The following is a 22,118-nucleotide window of genomic DNA, read 5'->3' as shown; positions in this document are numbered from 1 at the left end:
AGTAACAGTGCCTTCTGCTCACGAAAATCCCCCCTAGCTGCTGCATCTCCATAAGCCACCTCACTGCAGCAGCACGCAGAATATGCAGACTGTTATTCCCGTTCAAGTAACGCAAGTTCCTGCCTTCTGAATGGCATAACATGCAATGCTGCCAAAAAAACCTAAATGTGCATCCAAACAACAGGGAAAATATTTGCTATTTACTGCCAGCACAAGCCAACGAGTGCTCTCGCTGGTCACTTACTACAACATTGCACCTAACGCAGGCAGTACTCTGCAAAGGGTAATAAATGCAGATCAGAAGCAGAAAAATACCATTTCAATGTGATCAATTTCTTATCTAAATATTTTAAATACAGAGCATGTGGAGAATCTCCAATAGAAATTTCAAGTGTTTTCTTCTGGGCAATTAAAGTGATATAACGTGCTGTCTCAGCTAAAGGCTCTCCTTTTTCATGATGTTCTCCCGACACTGCCTGCCAAACTCTTTAATGCAGGCCCTGTAACCAGCAAGCCCTGGTTCTGCTCGGCTCCACCAGCCATTCCCTCACCCACTGTCCCCCGGATCCCCCCAGACGAAGGTTTTTCCTCTCCAATCCGGCTGGGCATTACGGGCTCCTGTGCTCTGAACTTTCACTACCTTTTTCTCCTTTCATTCTCAGCTCCTTAAGCAAACCCTGTTATCCCCTGTAATTGAGCCTGCTTTCCAGATTACCCTCAGGTTTAACCCCTTCTATGCCCAGTGAAACTCAAAATCTGTGAGCCAAGGTAATATTAGAGAAGACCTGTCTTTTTTTCTTTCCACTTTTTCACTAGCACCTAAATCATCTTTGCGCTGAACTGCAAGAACTCTTACTTGTTCAGAAAATTCTTTATATATAAAGACAAAGCCTGCAGCTTTGTCATCTCCTACTCTCTTCCCTCAGTAAAATTTTCATTTGAGAATTGCAATGAAATGACTGAATATTGTTTAACTGCAGTATTTTGCAGATGAAACAACGGCTGAAGCGTTCTTTACTCCCGCAGCACACAAATTTATGAAGCTACACAACAATAAAACAAAGTCTTAAATTTAATGAGAACAAATACTTCAAGGAATGGCAAGCTGATAAATTATTTAGAAAGGGGCTCAATAAGACCTGGAAGGAAATATGCATCAGCTGTGCAGCCTGGGAGCTTCCAGAAACAAAGAGTTTTCATGCTCACCCCTTTTAAAGCTTTTTCACCTAAGTGATTTGTACATAATAAAAATGGGCATGTATTTGAGCAACATCCTACCACTATAAGCAGACAAGGACTGCCCTGGTAGTGATGGGTCAGGCCTTTTCACACAGCATTTATTACTGACATGACCCATTTACCAGTACTTAGCACCATTTATACATTCACAACAAGATAGGACCACAGGCATTTCTTAGTCTAAGGACCCACACTGACAGCCCGGTAATATTGGCTCCCTCAGAAGATTGTAGTGATTTGGTCTTTTTTTCAGACTGCCTAGTTTTCCCCAAATTGTCTTCCTTCCGTCAGTTCTTCAACCGCTCCAAAACACTGAGAAATAGACAAAACTAGATGCATTAGTATTTATATGAAAGGTCTAGGAAATTCAATAATGTTCCTATTGTTTTATTGCAGATGGCACATCAACTTCTCTTTATTACTGCAGAAAACTCAAGAGCCCTGTAGAGTGCAATAAACCAGTACGTGTTTAGCTTTGCAATGTTTCAAAGGGCTGTGATTTACTGTTAAGAACCAGGCACCTTGCACACAAACATCTGAGCTCGGTAATTGCCTCGTGTTTTGTGCAAACTCTACAAGGCAGCGTGAGGTCGGCCCACACAGGGTACCTGCTGCTTCTAGATGCCTGTCCCTCATTCCTCAGTAATATGGACTCTGTTATTAAAGGGCAGAGAAGAAGGTTTGTTTTCACTTTTGCATCAAGAGGTTTTACTTTCCTATTTGATTTCAGACACTATTTGAATTTTCTGCCAAATGCTTGGGCTGCTAGAGATTTTTTAAAAATCGTCATTGTACCAAGAGGAAAAACGCAAAATTCTCTTGTCTTAAATATATACCATATATGCTTCAAGAGAAGTTCTTCTTATATAAATATACTTACAAAACACTTCAGAAAAAAGCATACCCACAGACAATAATCCACAGGTTTAGTAATGTAAACATTTCACCACTAAAAATAGTAAGCCTCCTTCAGGTAATATGTTCAGCTTTTACTAACGATAAACTCAGTTCTAGTCAGTCAACCCTGAATAAGAGGGCAGGGAAGTTTCAAACAAAAGCAAGAGGTAAAGAAGAAGCACAAACTGTGTTTACACTCAAATTTCTCTGAATATATTATTATTTCCATCAAGTCTGAGTTAGAAAGAGGACAGACTCTGAATGCAGACAACAAACTACTTCTGCCTTTAACAACACACACACCAACAACCCTTTTTTCAGTGAAAAATGTTCTCAGCAGTGTCTGGCAAAAAAAGAGATTGCATTTACTACTGCAAGGAATCTCAAAGCCACCTGTTCTTTATCTGAACATGTTAGTCCTTCATGAAGGAATGGAAGACGTTGGGGAAAAAAGAACAAAACCCCCAAGTTCTCTATCTCCCTGTAGGAACAGGGACATTCAGAGCTCGTAGGTTCCAGACCCAAACAAAACATCAACAGTGGCTATGTATCTTTATTGATTTTTATAAATTATAAAGAAGTAAATTAATGTAACCCATAACAGTTTAAGTACAAGATTGATTAAAAATACCTAAGGGCACTGCTAACACAAAGGCCCTCTCAACCAGTTGTCCTATAGAAAGGATGGGAAAATACCAGTAACTTTTCCAATTGCAGACCATACTCTTCAACTACATTATTAACAGACGTTACAGAGACACTCGGTAGACTATTTATACATTAAATAAGGTAGTGAGCAATGTTAGAAAAAGAAAATATAGTCCTGATGCTGACAAAAAAAAAAAAAAAAGCACGTAATTATTATTACTGAAAATAATCTAAAAAGAAGTGAAGAAACAGTATCCCCTTAAAAAATGAAGACCGGGTTAGTATGCACACCATGGTAAGGGAAAAAATAAAGAAAAGTAAAGCAAATCTATAGGTAGGTTTATTCAGTGAAGTTACTATTTCTGATGAGTTATACATTACATGCTTATAATGATAAATTTATGATTTAGTAGTCAGTAGTTCAGGTACTTTGAAGAGAATATTCTGACCTAAACTGCCTAGAGCATATAGATAAGGACATGAATTTACTGGGGAATATTAACACTGAAGATGATTCTACAGTTTGGTTTTTGCATCTATTTGGAAAATGCTGCAGACTTGAAATTTCATTCTTTAGATCTTTCTGTAGTTTATTTACTCAGACACATGAAACTACGGAGACTGAAATACCCAAAGCAAAACACTTCCCCAATGTGAACGAGCAAGATGTTACAAGACAGGAAATAAATAGTCAGTAGCTTGCATGTGTACACACACATTGTACTTTAGTTAGAATTAGCAGTTACCAAAGCTCTGAAATTATCTTTTACAACAAAACCAAAAGCCTTCCTCAGCTACTAACTGTACAGCATTCATTTGTCACAAAGGACAAAACCAGTACTGATGAGTGCTGGAACACAGTTTTGAACTAGCTGCGACCAAATGGATTTTTACAACAGAAGAAACTATAAACTTGGAAGTAAAACTTCAGAACATCTCAAAAACACGATGAAGTCAGAGGAACCTCAATTAAAAAAAAAAAAAAAAAAAAAAATCACTGTAGGACATATTAAACAAATACCCCAGACGTGATTAAAGAAAGTGCTAGCTAAGAGGGGCATCAGCTAGAAAGCTGTCACGTTTGACAGCTAGCAAGAATTTATTCACACTGATGGATGAAGCCAACAACGAGTGCTGGAAGACCACCATGGCCACAGCAGACACACATCTTAGTCTTCAGCCTACATGGAAAGTTATCGCAAGGGAGTATCACAGCTACAGCTGCAGCAGGGAAGCCCAAGGAATACTCACCCTTGGCTGCCAGTTTTCATACTGCTTCTGTAAATTTGCACCAATGGTTTCCAGAGCTTTTTGAGGGCCCATTGACAGAGGATCTAGGAAATATAATACAAATTAGTATTTTTGACCACAACTGAATCACTCAACTTGACAAAAGGCAGAAATTTCCAATTCTATGTGCATTTAAACCTTTAGCTACCCCACGTTATGTCTCTGTAGAATCCAGATCTACAGCCTGGGAGAGCAAAGCCGACGTCAAAGCGTGAACACCAGCCCTTTCTGCAGGAGAAAGAAGCCAAAAGCTTTCCATGCTTTCCCTTTCCAGTGTTCTGCTTTCAATTAGAAAACCATTTAATGATATTTTAATGCAGGTTCCTTTCATGCATTCAATTGCAAATTCATGAACGTTACATTCTTCATGGAATTTACTTGGGTGCAATACCCAGAAGTTATCCCCAAATTCTTTACTCAAGTACAAATTAAATATCATTAAAGACTGTCAAATTTGGAAGATTTCTCTCGCTAAGGTAATAAACACAATTTTGTTTTGAAAGACAGGAGAGGCATTACATTTGTTTATTTTAATACTGAGGAAAAAGGTTTCTATAGTAAATAATGACAGAAATTTAAATTGGTTAAATATTTGATGATAAACATTTTTTCTTGATGAATGCAAAATCCTGCTTCGTTTACTTCCATTGATTACTGCTTCACAGATTATATGCCATTTGTAATTTTAAAGAAGTTAATTTTATCACTAAGTAATTACCACCATCCATACATACCAATACAATTTCAGCTTACGTGATTTCTTCAAAACAACATGGCCATATAATTGACACTATTAAAAACTTTCAAAAAAAAACCCCTAGAAGCTAAATATTTTGCAATTTAATATAAATTATTTTAAAAGCATTCCACCAAATCAATGAAGTCTACAAATATTCTACCTCGCACTGTTAGAAACAAAACCATAATGAAGTAGGATGAAAGCAGGATTTTATTAGTTATTTTTCTTAAACGAATAATATAGTGATATAAAGGAATAAATCTGAGTACGCTTTTGTAGACAGACTTCAGGTAACGCAAGCCTACCACCCCCACTGTTCCAAACCTAACAGAAACAGTACAGAACTGTCCGCTGGGACGTGGCGCCGCCGGAGCCGTAACGCCTCCGCAGCCTGCAGCAGCCCCCGTCGCTCCCAACCGCAGCAGTCCCCCCGCTGCTCAAGGCAGGCTTCCAGTCGATCCCCTTGAGATGCTCAACAGTAATCCCCCAAAAGCATTCACACTGCCTCCTAACGTCTTTTGTCAGTTGATACGCCATCAGCCGCTGCTCAAATTTAAAAAGGAAACAAAAAAAATAGCATAGGCACATCAGATTTTTCCCCCGAGTCCTTCAAAAGGACCGAACTGAACTTTAGAAAAATAAATTTAAAATACTTCACATGCACTTTGACAGCAGCGGAATGTAGTTTGTGGACTCCGGAGTGCCTTCAGAGTAATTAGCATTGTAAACAATACCCCTTATACAAAAATGAAGCACACTGGTACCATTCCAAGAGCCAAACAATGGAAACAAATTCTTTTCCTAACTATAGCTCATGCCACCACAGTCGTTACGCGAGCATCCCGTCGCTGAGCGCCGAGCGAAGGCTAGCGAAGGCCTGCAGGCAGACAGGCCAAGATACCTTCGGAATAATCACAGCACGGAGCTCTCCCTGCCTTAAATGGTGCCAGGTTGACACTGTAGCACAGCTGTCACTAAGGCTTAATTCTGGAGAAAAACAAAACACTTCAGATGCTCTGAGGGTGTATCTGGAAGGTACAGTGAGAACTGAAGCGGCTTTTGTCTGAGACCGCGATGGCCATTTGTTACCGGAGTTCACAAGCTGGTGATCCCAGCTCAGCTGTAAATAGCAGCAACTGCACCAAAGTGTTTCCACGCTTCCTTGCACATCTGGCAAAGACGTTATGTTTCCACAGTACACACCATTAGCTTCTCTTGAGACTGTTGTATAGAAGAAAAACTGGCAGATATTTTTGCAATTACCTTTTTCAGAAATTTAAAGTTGGCTAGAAATGGAAATGAGTACTTGTGTATACATACACACTAAAAATTTAATTTAAAAACTGCATTCAAAATTCTCTTTGTTGATGATAGTCACTAATAACTTAATTTTAATGACTCTGCAATGCTCCTCATTCTCTTTACTCTCTACTCATGTATCAATGAAAATCAGAGCTTTTCTCTCCACTGATTAAGATATATTTTAGTGCATGCTCATGGCTTTTTAACTGCTTTAGTCATCAGCATTTTTAGGTTAAAAAAAAAAATGAGATGCTATGATTCATAAAGCAGGTAAGGCAAGGCTAGAAATGAGACATTCTGAAAGTTTTTAAAGAAATTCAGTTTGTGCAATGACTAATTTGCTTCTGCAGCCTGTCATATACCCCAGAGTTTAGGATTACAGTGCTCTCGATGTTACTTGCTGAAAACTGAACATTTTCAATTCCTAGATAAAAAACAAATCTCTCATAGAAAGCTTTCTTACACAAGGTATTTACTACTAATATTACTTCAGATTTGTTTCGCCTTGATAATCGGACTTGATCTCCAAAACCAAGGGAACTTTTAATTTCTTAACAAAAAGCTAGGAATTTAGTCCGATACTACATCAAAGTAGCAAGCCCAGGTGTTGGAACTGCTGGCAAGACATCCTTGGGAATAATTCCAGGTCTTCTGAATTCATGATCCCAATTAAAATAGCCCCAGAGCAGTCACCTCAACATGCAGTAAAGTCTATACATTTTACAGAAACTTCTTTTTATATTGTATGAGGCAGGGTAATTTTATACCTTCGCAGATCACAGTAAAGAACTGCTCAGAGATTTCCTTAGATATTTATAAATCTACAGCAATTAAAAGAAAGCTAAATAACCAATTAACAGCTTTTTTCTCCATGCTATCTCATTTTAGAATAAAGCAGCAAAGATAACCAATGGCACCAGTTACTGCTGGACTAACCTGTATAGACAGAGTGCAAGCAGATGCCAGATTTCCTTTTGCTCACTCCAGTTTTACGTCCAGGAAATACACAACTATGAGATTACCATATATGCTATAACTCAGTATTTAGGAGACTAATAGAGTTAGCTGGAGCTTGGAAATTCTTAAGACTTACCGATCCAGCACTCCAGACGGGCACAGGGAGTTGTTTTCACCACATCAGGAGGGTCCACACCAACATTCAGGCACAAAACTAAGGCAACACTAACAGTCTTCATCTGCAAAGACAGACAATAAAATGCTGACTTAGTGTAGAAACAAAATCAATTTTCACTTGTGTTGAAATTTTACCACTACTATAACTTTTGAAGGGTTTCATCAAACCTTTGTTAATCTGCTCTTTAACATGGACTATTATAAGCAAGGCATGACTGATTAATTTTTTTTTTTTTAAATAGAACAGTACTTGGACTTTATGTTACTATTTTTATTATTATTTCCAGAGCCCATTCTTCTTTTAGAGCATGGAAATGGATATCAGTGGACTGCTGCTACTCTTTAATTAGTCATTATCCAATTGAAATACGTTATTAAATACTCTAATATAGTATGTCCTCTCTAATATTAAAACTAAAAACATTACAAGGGAAAAACACCCAAGTAACCAACTAAACCATAACAAAACATTTAGTCCTTTTTTTCTTTTTTTCGTTTGTTTGCTTCACATGTTAGTTATCCTGGATAGCCTTATTTTAGGAGAAATCTTCACGTGGCTCCTTCCTGGCCTTGCCCAGCACCGCAGCCGCAGCCCGGCCGGGCGGCAGCAGCCTCAGACAGGCTTCAGTAGCGCCAGGGGCACCCCCACCCCAGGAAATCCAAACCCATCAATACCTTGCCGGGCACCCAAAAGCTGCACTAAACTCACGACTACGCACTACGGCCAGTTAAAAATACTACTTGAAATTTATTATTTGATATCTTATGCTCTTTTCTAAACTCCCTCATCTCAATACCTAAACCAGAGAAGGAAAACAAAAGTAGCAACGTGGCTCACAGGACTTCCATCAAGTGTTCAGCACTCCCTTGCTTGTCTGAAGCAAGGCCACCCGCATCGCCACTTCCCCAGGGCGCTGATTACAATTCAGAACAGCAAGCAAAAGGAAAAAAAAAAATCCAAACAATTTACAGAAAAACCACACAAACGTGTAATTTATAAAGAAACTATAAACTGGAGCAGACAGACACTATTCACACCAAGAAGATGGGACAGGCTCTACATCAGGACAGATGTTCTGCAGTGGCCGCTCATTCCCGTGTCTATGATGGGGAACCCGGAGTAAAAAAATAGCAAGAAATATAGTTAATGGCTTCATCCCAAACTATGTTCTTGCTAACAAAACCCTGCAATCATGTAGGAGTTGCTCAACCCCATGAGTTAACAAGGAATAAGCAGCACTTTCCAGAATCCAGATGAAAACTCAAGTCTGAATGGGGATTCCCTCACCAGCATTTCACAAGGGTTCCCAAAGGAGTGCACGTCGACGGGGTGAAAAAGCTGAAGTTTAGCACTAAGTACACACGCACTAAGAGTACTTCATCCAAATTAAGAACAGCAGGTAGTAAAAGTATAGTTACTGGCAAAATGAGGATCAGCTGCAAAGATGCAGCTCGGTCCTCCAAAGCCGAGAGCAGTCAGGCAGCCCGAGGCACCACCACGGCTCGGGTGCCTCCAGCCAAACCCGGGGGCTCCGGGCAGAGAACACACGCCTGTGCTGACAGCCAGCCTGATTCATTCCTCTCCCCTGGAAGTCTTTTCCATCCTCCGCTCTCTCTATCTGGTTCTCTTATCTTTTGCTTTCATCTCTCTCTTCCTCTCACTTTCCTTCACTTATTTTATCAACACCAAACTGCTACCCTCAGAAATAAATTGTGCCAGCAATTGTTGATGCTTTTCACGTTGCACACACACATCTTACCCTTCCCTCGCATTTTTTTTGCTTTGTTTAGAAAATAATTTCATCCAACACAGGACGATTGCTGCCCTGGCTTTACTGAACCGAGCACAAAGATCTCACTGGTGGCTCGCTGCAATAAAGACTCTGATAAATCCATCCTACAACAGCTGCAACAAAAAACCCCAATATATTTACAAATGTAGCGGGCACAGGTGACATTTTTTAACAGGGTGCACTTCTTGTGAACAAAGTTACTTCAACATCCAAGTATTGACAGATTTACCTCTTGATCCAAACCACAGACCAAGAATCCGTGACCCCCACAAAATGACACAAGACTTCTTCCCCAGCTGGAGAACTGCCTACTGCTACACTAGAGTTATTTCCAAGACACAGATACATTCTTTTTAAGGTAGCAAAACAATACCCGGCACTAGTGAAAGCAAGAATAGTTCTAAAATGTTTAATTTTTCAACTGATCCGGTACAAGATTTGTGTGTTATAAAAATGCCCTGATTTTCAAGTGATCAGCGCCGCCCGGGCAGCTCCACACACCGCCAGTTACCAGCACACCCGTCACCGGGCCCCGTGACCGCACCAGCCCCCACACGATGCAGGCTGCTGTACAAAAGTGGCAACGGATGAAAATCGTTCCCTTGAGTCTTAAAACTGAAGGGACAGACTTCCCACCCAGCAAAGCAGGTGTCTGGCACCCGATACTTCAGTGCCTTATTCCCCCTCAGCAAGCACACCTGGCTTCCATCCTGCTCACCTATTTCACGTACAACATTGACACTGCACCAATGAAAACATCACGTTACTTTGATACTGCAATAAATACCTCTTACAACATGTACTTTGAAACCTTTCTGTTCCTTTTGAGAAAATAACAAAAGATAAGGAAGTAACTTCATTTAGAAAGCAACACCTTTCAAGATTATTATTTAGTGTCATCTTTTCCTGCCTCTCCTTTCCCAAAACCCATCAAATATGTTTAAAACAGTAAGAGGCACACAGTTCCTGCTGAGACTTTTGGCTTGACCCACCTTTGCACCAGGCAAAGAGAAGAAATTAATCACATTTCACAAATTTACTATTTCAAGCAGCATAGAAATGTTACGTACCAACTATGTGCATTTGTTGAGAATATAAGTGCTCAGCAGCATGGCTGGGTAGGAAGAAAGGAAGGAAAAAAAAAAAATTAAAAATACCCAAAATACCCCCCCAAAACATCTGACCATTCCATTACAGACCTACTTGCATGGACTGAGCTTTAACCTGCACCCAAGGACACCTTCGCAGTATGCTGCACCCACTGCCAGCTCACACAGCCGCAGCAGAACCACGGCGCTGCAGGGTGTTAAAGAGCATGAACATCCCCAGAAGTAATCACACACTGGCAAACACACACTAAAAACCCAGAAGGAAACAAAGAAAACTACAGGATAAAATAACTCATTTGAAGCGGAAACATACAAATCATTCTTTCAAGAGAAAGTATCCTGCCAAACAATCTTTTCTGTCTCATTTATTTATTGTTTCCCATTTGTGGTCTAATACTGACTTATTTTTCAACATTTTACTAGTAATGTCTGATCTGTGAGTTATGCTGAAGAGGCTGATATTTATTTTTCTATTCTCAAATTCGATGTTTTAAATAAGCATTTCTCCTTGAAAACAGACAGCAAACCAGTAATGAAAAGTAACAGTCTAACTGATCCCAAAGACAAATGGGGTTATTTCCCCTCTGCCTACCTCCCCACAAAGGAGGTACAGTATTATACTTCACAACTATTTGTTCTACTAATAAAGAGCACATCTTCAGGAAGAATTACAGCTTTCTTATACTCCCCTCCGACTCCTACTCAACATCCATCTATGATGTTGAATCACTATAGATCAAAAGAAAACCTGAGCCCAAGAAACCAAATAATGCTTTTTGCATTGCTAAACTCTTTTGGAATATACTACCAGAAACTTCATAGCATATTTAAAGCTTCCTAATACAAAAAGTACTAGGACATTCTCATCTGTCATTAAGACAGTAGAAATTTTCTTTTCTACATTTCAAGAATATGTCCACCAGAATATATTCAATTTCAGATTTTTGTTAGAATTAAAAAATGAAGCATAAGATGTTTGGCAAGCTTCCAGGAGAACCAATATCCAAAATGCTTTGTCAGCAAAGGCTCAAGATCAAAACCATAGAAGCTCTTACTGTGGGCTTTTCTCTATACAGTCAAATTCGTATGTTAAAAAATATTAATACAATTCACAATTTTGTGTTGCATTCAATTTCAAATGATTTAATAATCCTGAGTCAGAACCTGCAATACTTAAATTGCAAAGTCCAGCCCAGTCAAAAAGCTCTTCCCGAGAAGTAATGGCACTGAATTTAAACCCCAAATCCATCAGAAATGGGAGTAAGTAAGCAGAAGTAGTTTGTGTCTGTTTGGAAGATAAGATGCTTATTAAAGCATCTGACATTAAATTTACATATTCTACTAAAGATCAGAGAACTTGCAAAATATTTTTAATTCGCTGCTTATTTCATTTGGAGGCAAAACATATTTGCAGACAGAAAGTAAAATCCCCCATAGGTATCTCACACCAAAATCAGTGCCATTTCTGCGGTTATTTTCAGCTAGAAGAAACGTTACATTACCTTCATAAGAATGGTTTTGATTGAAAACCTGAAGTTTTATCATCACAGGTAGCCCAACTTATCCTAGTGTAGCAGTCCTGAAAGTAATTCCAGCCCAGGCTGTAATTGAGACAGCCCATTCCATCAGTTTCTAAGGATTTGTTGAAGGCCAAGGAAGAACGGGGTTAGCAACTAAGAGAGTCGTATTAACTGCTTTATCTTCTAGTTCAAGTAATACCAAGAATGAGTCAGTCAATCAATTTATGAGAAATTTTGCATTTTGTGGTAAGACCCTCACCTAACATTTCAGAATGGACCTTTTAAAACCCAGAAATATTTTATTTCTACACTGCAATTTTCAAGCTGAAAAGTTTCTGTTTAAACATTACACAGATGAACACTCAACCATTATAAACCTTCCTGGTTTTACCCCAATAAGTTAAAATTGCTCTGTGAGTTAATACAAACATAAGATTAAGTCAGCATTAAATATAAAATATATGTTACTACGCTGTTTTCCAGAGCTGAGGGTGAACTTATCAGCATTAAATACAAATACTGGGACAGACTTCCAGACTGAGAAATCCTCCTATCAGTCTCATTTGGGAATCTTCACTGGCCCACAGGCTCAATTCTGCCTGCTTGTTCGGTAAATTCATCCCCTTCCTAAAGACTTTTTTGAGACATTTTTCTCTATATACATTTAGACGGATTTAGTACAAGCCTCTCAACCAAAAGGCAAAACCAGCTAGGTGTTCCACCCGTAACTCTAAAATGTTAACTGTTTTGGAGACGTGCCATTAAATACTTCCACAAGGAGTTCTCTAAACACTGAGCAGTAACAGCAATATTTAGCAACAAGAAACATTGTTCTCCCTTTGGAGTTTCAGTTACAGATCATTCTGCAACACCCAGAAAATGACATTTTCTCTTTCCCAAGCCTCCTGGAAGCTTTTATACATCTCACCCACCCTGGCAGGCTTTCTCACAACAAGGTGGCTGCGTGCTTAACTGGAGCAGGGCTCTTCTGGGGGTGATGGGGTTCGTGGCAGATCGGCCACGGGAGGAGATGGGCATCCTGAACTCTCTGGCAACTTCCCATTTCAGGCTCCCAGCTAAGAGGTGACAAGTGGCAACGCTTTGTCCCGGTGCTCTCTAACAGCACAGGCATCATTTCCAGGGCTCAGGCACAAAACACACCACTGAGGAATGCCAGTTTGCAAATCAAATCATGAAAAGACTGAAAATTTTGAAAAGGCAGACAAAACCTTGACCTTGCTGGCCCACTTGATCACACAACTGCACACAAAACCAAAGAAAGGTTTCTGACAGGAGTGACTGAGAGGGCATATCCCGCGTGGACGTGCCCGGCGAACGGGCACCAGGAATAGAGAGCCTTGCTGCAGAAGTGGGATTTGTCTGACACAGCGCCCTCCCAGCAGCCACGCACACCTCCCAGCTCTGCTTTGGTACCCTTCCACACTCATTTCATACCACACTGTGCAAGAGGATAGAGAACCAAGTGTTACTCTTTATTTTAATGGATCTTCCCTTTAGCGGGCCAAATACTAAGAGAGATGTGCCAGTCCTCTTCAGCTCACCTGTAACATTTCTGAAAGGTAAACATCTAAAAAGGAAGAGCTTTCAGTTTCAAGGAAGTTTTTTTTTTTTTATATATAAAGCTTAAGAGAAATAAATTGTAATGGAAAAAATCTCAGTGTGCTTCTCCACAACGATAAAAATAGTAGAATGCAAAGAAATACTTCAAGTTAACATTAATAATTCAACACCTCTGCAGGTAGTCTTCAGCCATCTGTAGCCCAAAAGGTCGGTTCTTGCTGTGACTGTTGTGACAGCATACACTAGATTCCTAGATCAGCTCCTCCTTAGTGTTTGTTTTCCTTTTCTAACCTCTGTATTCTGCACTAATATTATGAATTTTCTTCAGAGGTTTATTATGTCCAACATGTTTGTTTACCCAGTGAATGCAGCTACTACACAAGGTTCAAGAGCTGTCAGTAACACTAACACAGCTCCTCATAAAACAGACTTTTAACTGCTGGCTTGACTATTCACTTTATAAGCACTGCTTACGCTTGTAGATGAATTACTACTGTCAATCAATACCCAAGATACACATATACACTTTGTATTTATGTGCTCTGAGAACAGTGTGCATCTTTCCTGTCTGACAGGGAATAATATCAATTGACCTGTCATGGCTTGGCGACCTCAGCTGCTGTAGGTGCCCTCAGAGATCAAAGGTAATTGCATGTGACAGAACTGCTCTCGGGATTAAAAACTACAAAGTCAAGTAGGCTGGTTCACCCTGCCATGGCAAAGCATCAAAATACTGCCTTTAAACCACTGCTTAGATGCATATAACCAAAATGGTGTTTTCTTGTCCCTGCCAATCATTTCTTAAAAATAATAGGAAGCAAATATTTTACTTCTATGATCTCTGCTTCCCTTATACAACATGCAAAAAGAATCAACAAGAGACATTTTCTAGATGTTATTCCTCATTTGATCTGTGACAACAGGCTTTCCTTCTCACCTTAGCACAACTCTCTCTCTGCTTTGCATTCTGTACATGCTTCTTTTCATCATTCCACCACTTTCCTGCTCCTGTCTAGCACTATCTTTAAAAAGATGTCCTCTTCCCATGTATTGGCTTACTTCCTCATCTTCAGATCTTTGTTACAAACTACTATTTCAAATTATTCCAGGAAGACATTTTTAGATCTTTTAGAAGTCAATACTACATTCTGTACAAGATCTATTTGATCAGGAATCACACTGTCCCCTGTAAGTGGAGTCCCTGAGCTACAGCCAACTTCACCGAAATAAAATAACTTCTTAAAATAGGAAGTTTCCTGAGCTTACAGGAGCAAATAGGAAAAAATTATAAGGACAAGATCAAATCTATAATTTCAGCTGAAGTGTCAAGAACATAGAGATAAAGATGTTTGGTTGTATTTGAGAGCCATATGGTACGGAACACTGTCCACCTGCCTAATAAAGCTCAATCACCCGATCAAGGGCTTTGAATTTCTTACTGCTGATGTGCCATGGAGAGAAAGGAAGAATCACTGAGGGAAGACCATAAAACTTCTCAGACCAACCCATGCTGCAGGCTGTGCCCCTTCCTGAGGCTTTGTCAGACTACAAGGAAGGCAAGCAGAGGACGAGCCATGCGTGCAGAGCTCCATCCGGACGGCAGGCTGCGCAGAGAGGCATGAAATGACTCAAATCATCGCTTTTACCGCAGACTGTTTTGTACACCTGAGGCACTGCTCCTCTTCTCTGTACACTGCCGCTCTCATCCCCTCCCCAACAAAAGCTACTCTGGCTGTAGATAACCCTGCCACAACACAGCAAGAAGAAATATATACAAATACAGAAGTAAAAATACCAGTGAGGGCATTACTGGTAGAACCACTGGGACGAAAAGATAAAAAGGAATTCTTCAGGCCCCGAGTCTATCACCTACTGTACGCCACATCACAGCTTTGTATCAAAGAATGCCACTGACAAATCTGGTTTTGTTAAGTATTTCATTAGATATAAATTATCTAAAGTACATTCTTTATAGAAGAATAGAAGAGCAAGACAACCACCCTGAGTTTATCAAATTTACTTAGAAATGCCAGTTAAAGCTATGAGACACAGAGAACAATCAATAATCTCTCTCAGTTATCCATGGCCATACTATGCTAATGGTCACCTTTGGAAATGTTCAAGGGTAGAAGATCAGCACAGCAGCAAGCCAATTAAAACAATATCTTGGAGAGAAAAACACAGCCAAATCCCCCCAAACTTCCTGGAAAACCTACATAACCCATGGAGACAAGCAAAAACGAAAGTCCAAGGAAGCCTGTTACCCTTGAATTTCCCTCTCCACACACAGACAGAAGGAAGAAATGTAAGAACCAGAGAAGCATTAACAAAGCACTTCTGAAACATTCACATAACCTTCAGCCTCTCAACTATCGAATCACGCTCAGTGCCAAAATAAAGAAGTGGTAGTTGTCAGCAGAACAGATGTTTCACAGCTTTCGCCACAAGAGCCTCATGCGAAGCAGCTCGCTACCATCTGGCCATTTAGAGCTGCACTAGGGTTCCACCAATGTTTATTAACATTTGCCACACTTGAGAAATAAAAGGAAAAGCCTCATATAGTGATACATATTTTTAATTAAAGTATGCAATTTGCAATAATAGTCCAGCACTTACGTATATTTTTCAAGGTGTGTATTTTTTTCATTTTCTGCTATTCACAGGCCTTCCAAATTTCTACAGACGTGCTGGGGGAGCAGGAGGGTAACTAGCCACTACAACATACACGTTGATTTAAAGTAGCAATAATTGCCTAACTCCTCCCCAAATACCATATGCTCAGTAGTGCAGCAACACCGGTCTCCAAGACAAAAAATTAAGCACATCATATATAAATAAGTATTCTCTCATTGCTTTTTTTTTTTTTGAACGGAGAAAGACAGATATAGTTCTTTTCTGTCATTCCATTTGCTGACGGTGTTCCTTTTACATCCCCTAGATCTCAGCTGAAGTGAGAAAATTCATAGGATGAAAAAGAGATTGACCAAGTTGAAGATTTCAGTGTTTCCTACCGGTGTGTAAAGGTAAGATTTTTTCTTTCAAAATACGTGACTAGTTGTACCCTTCAGAGCTGTTAATCAAAGTCCCCCCTCTGCTTCGACATAAAAACATTTGCAGATAGTGGTAGATACAGCCCAAGCTTCCCAACTCTATCCAATCAATACACACCCATCTTAATTCAAAATGATCTTTGTTCTAGGTAAGAGAAGATATAAATCTATAACTTAGATGACAGTGCTCATTACTTACAGCAGGGGGTTCAGTTTGGGGAGAAGCTGGGTTTTTCGTTTTGTTTTTAAAGATATTTGTAAACCAGCAGGTGCCCTATGCTACCACTCGATTCACACACCTCACAGGGCAGCAATTGCCACTTTTAGTAACTATTGAACTAAAATGGATTTCAACCACTGACCTAGAAGAGAGAGATTCACACCATTACCAGTTCTCAGGGCCAGGCTACAGCATCAAAGTGCTCCAAGCCAGACTTCCTAAGAGTTTATCTTCATACCAGGGAAATAATGGAAACTACAGAGCATTTGGGTTGGATCCCTGGCTACTTACTGAGTTACGTATGACTTTCCTAAACACGAAGACAGTTGATAGTCCCTGATCATGCATAAGCAACCAGAAAACAAACATGAAAGATGGAGTAAGTCAAACTAAAGTAAAGGCTGCTGCCGAAACACGAACTCCCACCCTCTCTCCCCACAAGGTTCCCACCGCCTCGCTCAGTCTCACAAGCAGCACACCAAACTCGCCTCAGAAGCGAGGGGGGATGAGCCTCCAGCGCTCCAAGTGCAAGCAGCAGCCAAGCCACGTCCCTTACAAGAGTGCCTGGAAAGCTCCCTGGGACTGAACCAACTACTGCAAGCTGAAAGGATGTGCACAAACTTCCAACTGCTACTACTATCCTTCATTAATTTCCTTTGACGCATGAAACATTTACCATGCAGGCAGGTAAACTCTGCCTGTCTGAATTAAGTGCATTTATACACAGTCCTACTTTAATCTGCATTTCCATAGGAACCTAATTGTGTATTCGTCTTCTCATAAAAACAGGATTTAATTCTCACTCAGCATGGTATGAGGCAGCAGGAAAAAAAAAAAAAAAAAACAAAACAAAAAAAAACTATTATAATCAGCTTTGTTGCTCTCTGCTTATTTTAGAAATCAATATAACTACAGCACATCTTAATTTAAATATTCTGAATTTAGTAGCAACTTGTCAGTAAAACCTGGTGTATTTGAAATCTTTTTATTTAAATCAAGTTTCACGATTTGGTTGCTACTGAGACTGTGAGAATTAATTTGATACACAAAGCATAATTCCAATCCTCCTGTGTTAAAAATATTCTTTAAATAAATAATAGATCAAAGCAGTGTCACTTTGATGGCACATGTAGTCCATGGAAGCATGAAACAAAGGATTAAATGCTTTCAGAGCAGTCCTTCTGGATGAAAGGTGGGGAGAGCAAATGAATGTTCAGTTATTTTATATAGAATTACTACTCATTATTTTTCTTATTTGATTCTTCCCTCTTGTTAGAGTTCTGCCTTCTAAAGAACCTTCAAGTTCATATAAACTCTGAGGTTTTTACAGCAATGAAGCAAGATGGAAAAAAAAGTCATTCCATTCCCAAACCTTAGTGAATCATTTCCTATAACTATAGTAAAGCTAGAATCACTCCCTAGGACTATTCAAGATGATGAATAAGGGCAAAATCTGCCATTGCCTGTGTTTCTTCATGATTCACAGGGAAAAAATGCCACAGATTTACCTGCAACTCAGGCAGATAGAGACTTGTTTTGGTTAACCTTTGAGAATTTCTGATTTAGAGTTAGGCTGGTGTGTTTAAATACAGATAATGCTTCCCATACTAAGCTTTGACAACTTAATTTATCAAATTCAAAATAGTGGAATGCTTCCCACACTCTCACACCAAGAGTCCCCTCCAGCCCTCAGGAAAATCTCTTTCAATAGCATCTCAAAGATAAGAGCACATCCAAAGGCAAACGGACCTGGCTTTTGGAAAAAGGAGGCAAGAGTCACGAAAAGAAAGGTAAAGTAAATTGGGGAAGGCAAGGGACCCACAAACAGACCAAGACTGGAAGGAAGTGACTGTGTGCTGCTGGTCAGTTGATCAGCAGCTATAGGCAGGCATCAGCAGCCTTGAACGCTGCCCGAACAAGCACGGCTGCAACACAAAATTCTGATCACTGGGGAAAAATGCTCCAAAGCAAGAAAAAAGAAAGAGAACAAGTTTTCTGAGGACAGCTAAAACGACAAGATCAGAGGAATAAATAATTTATAATGCCAGAGACCATATAACAAAACAGTAAAGTGAAATCAGAAAAAGGGGAAAAAAAAAAAAGGGGGGGGGGGGGGGGGGGGGAGTTTATTAGGGGGGTGTCAGTTCCTTCCCGACAGTAAAGGCTAACAGATTACTGCATACCTTCCTTCACATTATTATTCCAAAATGCTTCATAATAAAAACGTCACAAACCTCAAGTTCCTGCATTTTTATTCAGGTGACTGGTTTTCTAGACAAACCCATTACAAACTCCCATTTTCCATTGGTCCACGTGAAAACAACCGCAAGCTAGTTCATGTAACACAAGGTCAAACCAGATTATATGATTTTATCACCTGTTTTGCAGGATTAACCTAATTTCAGTTGGCGAGCGGAAAATATTTAACATGTCATTTTCCATACAGAATGATAAACATCCCATCTTCAGATCCCTTCCTTCACCATCTGGAGTTCCGATAAGTTTGTAAAATCACATCAAATGGTAAGGGGATCTCCAAAGATAGCTAAAAAGTTGAATAAAACACAAGACACAAAAATAACTGTTAAGATTTAAAAGTAATGGGATTTGAGCATTCTTAAATCAGCTCCCCTTCCTCTCGCAGATGTCTCTGTATGCTTGCTATATATTCCTATGACCCTGTTCTTAAGCAAAAAGTAATTATACACAACAGCAAGTTTGTCCAAACAAGCTGTCCAGATACAAATGACATATGAGCAGCGCCACTGATCCTGATATAAAAGTTATTTGATTCAAGCTGACAGTGAAAACAGAAGGACTACACAGAAAATTTCAGATTTGCTCTTATTTTCTTCATTTACAAAAATAAGACTTAATAACTTGAAGAATGATTCAGGGCCTGACTGCGCTAAGCTCATTCACAGAGAGTTGCACACGGTTTCCTGAAAAGCACAGTTCACAGCACAGAGGACTCTTAGAAGAAGAAACTGCAACTCCACAGGAGTAAGGATGTAAGGAACTGGGCTGTAAGGATCACTGTAATCACTGCTCCAGACTGAAAAGATTTGCTTTGCCCGTAACACGCATATGAAAGTTTTAACAAGTACAGAGATGACGGCTGACTACCAGCACCTTACTCATGCTTACACTGTACAACCTATTGATTATCTTGATCAAGTCAATGTCATTCCCAATTTAGAAAAAGACAACTTTGCAGATCAGGAAATAAGTGAACAGGAAGCTTCATAGGAAGGCAGAGGGATCACTAAAATAGACAAGCAAGCTCATCACACCTCCACAGTCTACTAGAGAAAAATCTCTTCTTTGCCAAAACCCTTTAAAGATGACATACCATGAAACTTTGTGTTCTGTGGCTCATTTAAGTTACATCCAAAAAAACCTCAATTCAATCCATTAATGATCTGCCAAGTCAAATTTTCAGTGCGTGATTCTACTCAGTCAAATGACCCTAGTTCAGCCAGAGCCTTCCCCAGAACTTCTGAGCACTGTAACCACTGAGGTGAACAACCCTCCAGGAACACTTAGACGCAAGTATGGCAACCTCATGCCTGATCATAATGCCTCTGGAAAGAAAATACAGGATGGAGTTTCAACAGCAGTTCCCAAGTTATTCCACAGCATTGCAAGAGGGATCATAAACATAACAGAAATTCATTCACCAAAAAAGCTTCATACATATTGATAAACACAAAGTTACAGGCAAAACAACTTTAAGAGCTGGGGAAAAATGCAACCCAAAGCAGATTCGAAGACTAGAATGAGTGGGGCTGATGATCCATGTTTGTTTGATTTTAACTTAAAATGTTTAAGCTGGGACATAGACACAACACAGGACTCAACACCCCTGGCAGGGATCTTTCTTTGCCACACTTGGCTTTATCTGTTTAACATGCAAGATATATTCAAACACAAGAGAAGCATCTCACTTTAATACAATAAATGCTGCATCTAATAAGTATTTCCTGCCTCCAAAATCACATAATCTCTGTTTTCCCACACACAAATAATGCCTTAATTTTATATTCCACCTAACATGCTGGTGGCAAGCTTCAAAACCACAAAGCTTCCGTGCATGTTCACCACTAGACAACTGTAATGGCTACATTCGTTGCACCTTGTGCTTGCATCATTAACCTGCTGATCCAGAGAGCTCTTCAAGATCTCATTAATTTTATTGTCTTTCCTGAAAAATACCAAGCACCCAGATTTCATTTAAAGATCTTAAATGAGGGAGCTACTCAAAGAGTGTATTGCCATGAGCTTGGTGACCCATCAGCATGTTTGCTTACCCTAACACCATATGACAAGCACACAAGCTATCAGATGAAACAACCAGCATTTCATCTGAAAGCAGACAGCTAAAGGACAGCAGCCCTCTGAGCGCTTTCTCCTCCCTTCGCACCACCTGTCCCCCCCGAGTCCTCCTCCAAAATCCATCCCGCCCTTGAGCATTACCCGGTCCTTCATCCTCCAGCTCTGAGCCAAAGACTTGGAGCCTTCGATCTTCTCACAGTGCCTTTTCTTCATAAAGGCCAGAGGCAAGTTCCAGTCAGTCAGGTCAGACTCATCCTCCTCCCCCAGCCCCAGAAGAGGCGACTGCAGCATCTCAGACTCCATCAGAGGAGAAGTGCCAGGCCACCAGTGAGCAGCGACCTCCAGCCCAGCACGCAGCGGGGGCCGAGGGATCCCTGCGGCGGGAGGGAGGACGGGGCAAGGGCAGAGGAACGCTCCGCTCCCCGCTGTGCGGGGAAGGACGAGCCCGGGGGAAGCAGCACCTTCCACCCGGCCGCTCTCCGCCGCCCGCAGACACCAGCCCCGTCCGGGCTCCGAGGAAGGCGGCGGCTCCCGGCCCCGCGGCGGAGCCGAGGCACCGGCGGGGACCGGGCCCCGGGCCTCCACCCGCGCCTCTAGCCCCGCGGGCCCCGCGCTCTCTGCGGCGGGAGCCGCGCCCGGCCCATCGCGCCTCACCCGCTCCCTCGCACGCCGGCGGGCCAAGCGCGGCTCGGCGAGCTGCGGACCGGGAGCGGGCGGGCGGCGGGGGGAGGAGGAAGAGGAGCAGAAGGGAAGGCTCGTCCTGCGGCGCCGGGGAGCCCCGACTCCTCTCACCAGCGCGCCCAGGAGGCGGCCATCTTCCCCCGGCCCACAATGCACCGCGCTACGGGCCGCCGCGTGGGACAAGCCGGGCCGCCGCGTTCCGGCCACCGTTCCCATGGTTACGGCGCGGCCGGCCGCGGGCCTAGCGCGGAGCGGGCGGCCCCCCGGAGCCCCCGCAGGGCGGCGAGCAGCCGCCCCGCCCCGGTGAGGGGCAGCACCGCAGCGCGGGCAGCTTTTTGTGGGGAGCACGCTTCGGGGGCAGCGCCGGCCCCCGCGGGGATCCGCGCCCCGGGGCGCCCGGGGGGCTGCGGGGAGGGGCGGAGGGGCTCCCGCTGCACACAGGTGGGGAAGGTTTCCTCCATGCTGCCCGCTCCTCGTTTTAACGGCGCGTCCACCATGGGCCGCCGCGGGGTGCGACGTGCTCGTGTCCTCGAGGGATTTTTCCCTCCCACCACGCTAAAGGGACAAGTTCGCTGACCAC

At 41.5% G+C, this 22,118-nt stretch overlaps 1 protein-coding gene across 4 annotated transcripts in view; it reads right to left on the bottom strand.

The window, feature by feature from the left end:
- RPTOR (regulatory associated protein of MTOR complex 1) overlaps positions 1 to 21,678 on the bottom strand; it is a 156,551-nt gene extending 134,873 nt beyond the window's left edge. For all 4 annotated transcript variants that reach the window (XM_042802519.1, XM_042802520.1, XM_042802521.1 and 1 more), the window contains exons 1-3: positions 20,999 to 21,678; positions 7,209 to 7,311; positions 4,036 to 4,118 (exon numbers count right to left, since the gene is read on the bottom strand). In XM_042802519.1, coding sequence (XP_042658453.1) covers positions 4,036 to 4,118; positions 7,209 to 7,311; positions 20,999 to 21,160 — 348 coding nt within the window. In that variant the 5' untranslated portion in view covers positions 21,161 to 21,678. The remainder of the gene's footprint in view (positions 1 to 4,035; positions 4,119 to 7,208; positions 7,312 to 20,998) is intronic.
- Positions 21,679 to 22,118: the final 440 nt, after the last annotated feature.

Source organism: Tyto alba, unplaced genomic scaffold (genome assembly GCF_018691265.1).
Source record: "Tyto alba isolate M040663 unplaced genomic scaffold, T.alba_DEE_v4.0 Super-Scaffold_39, whole genome shotgun sequence".
In the NCBI taxonomy this organism is placed as follows: Eukaryota; Metazoa; Chordata; class Aves; order Strigiformes; family Tytonidae; genus Tyto; species Tyto alba.
This window is presented reverse-complemented; position numbering and strand designations above follow the sequence as displayed.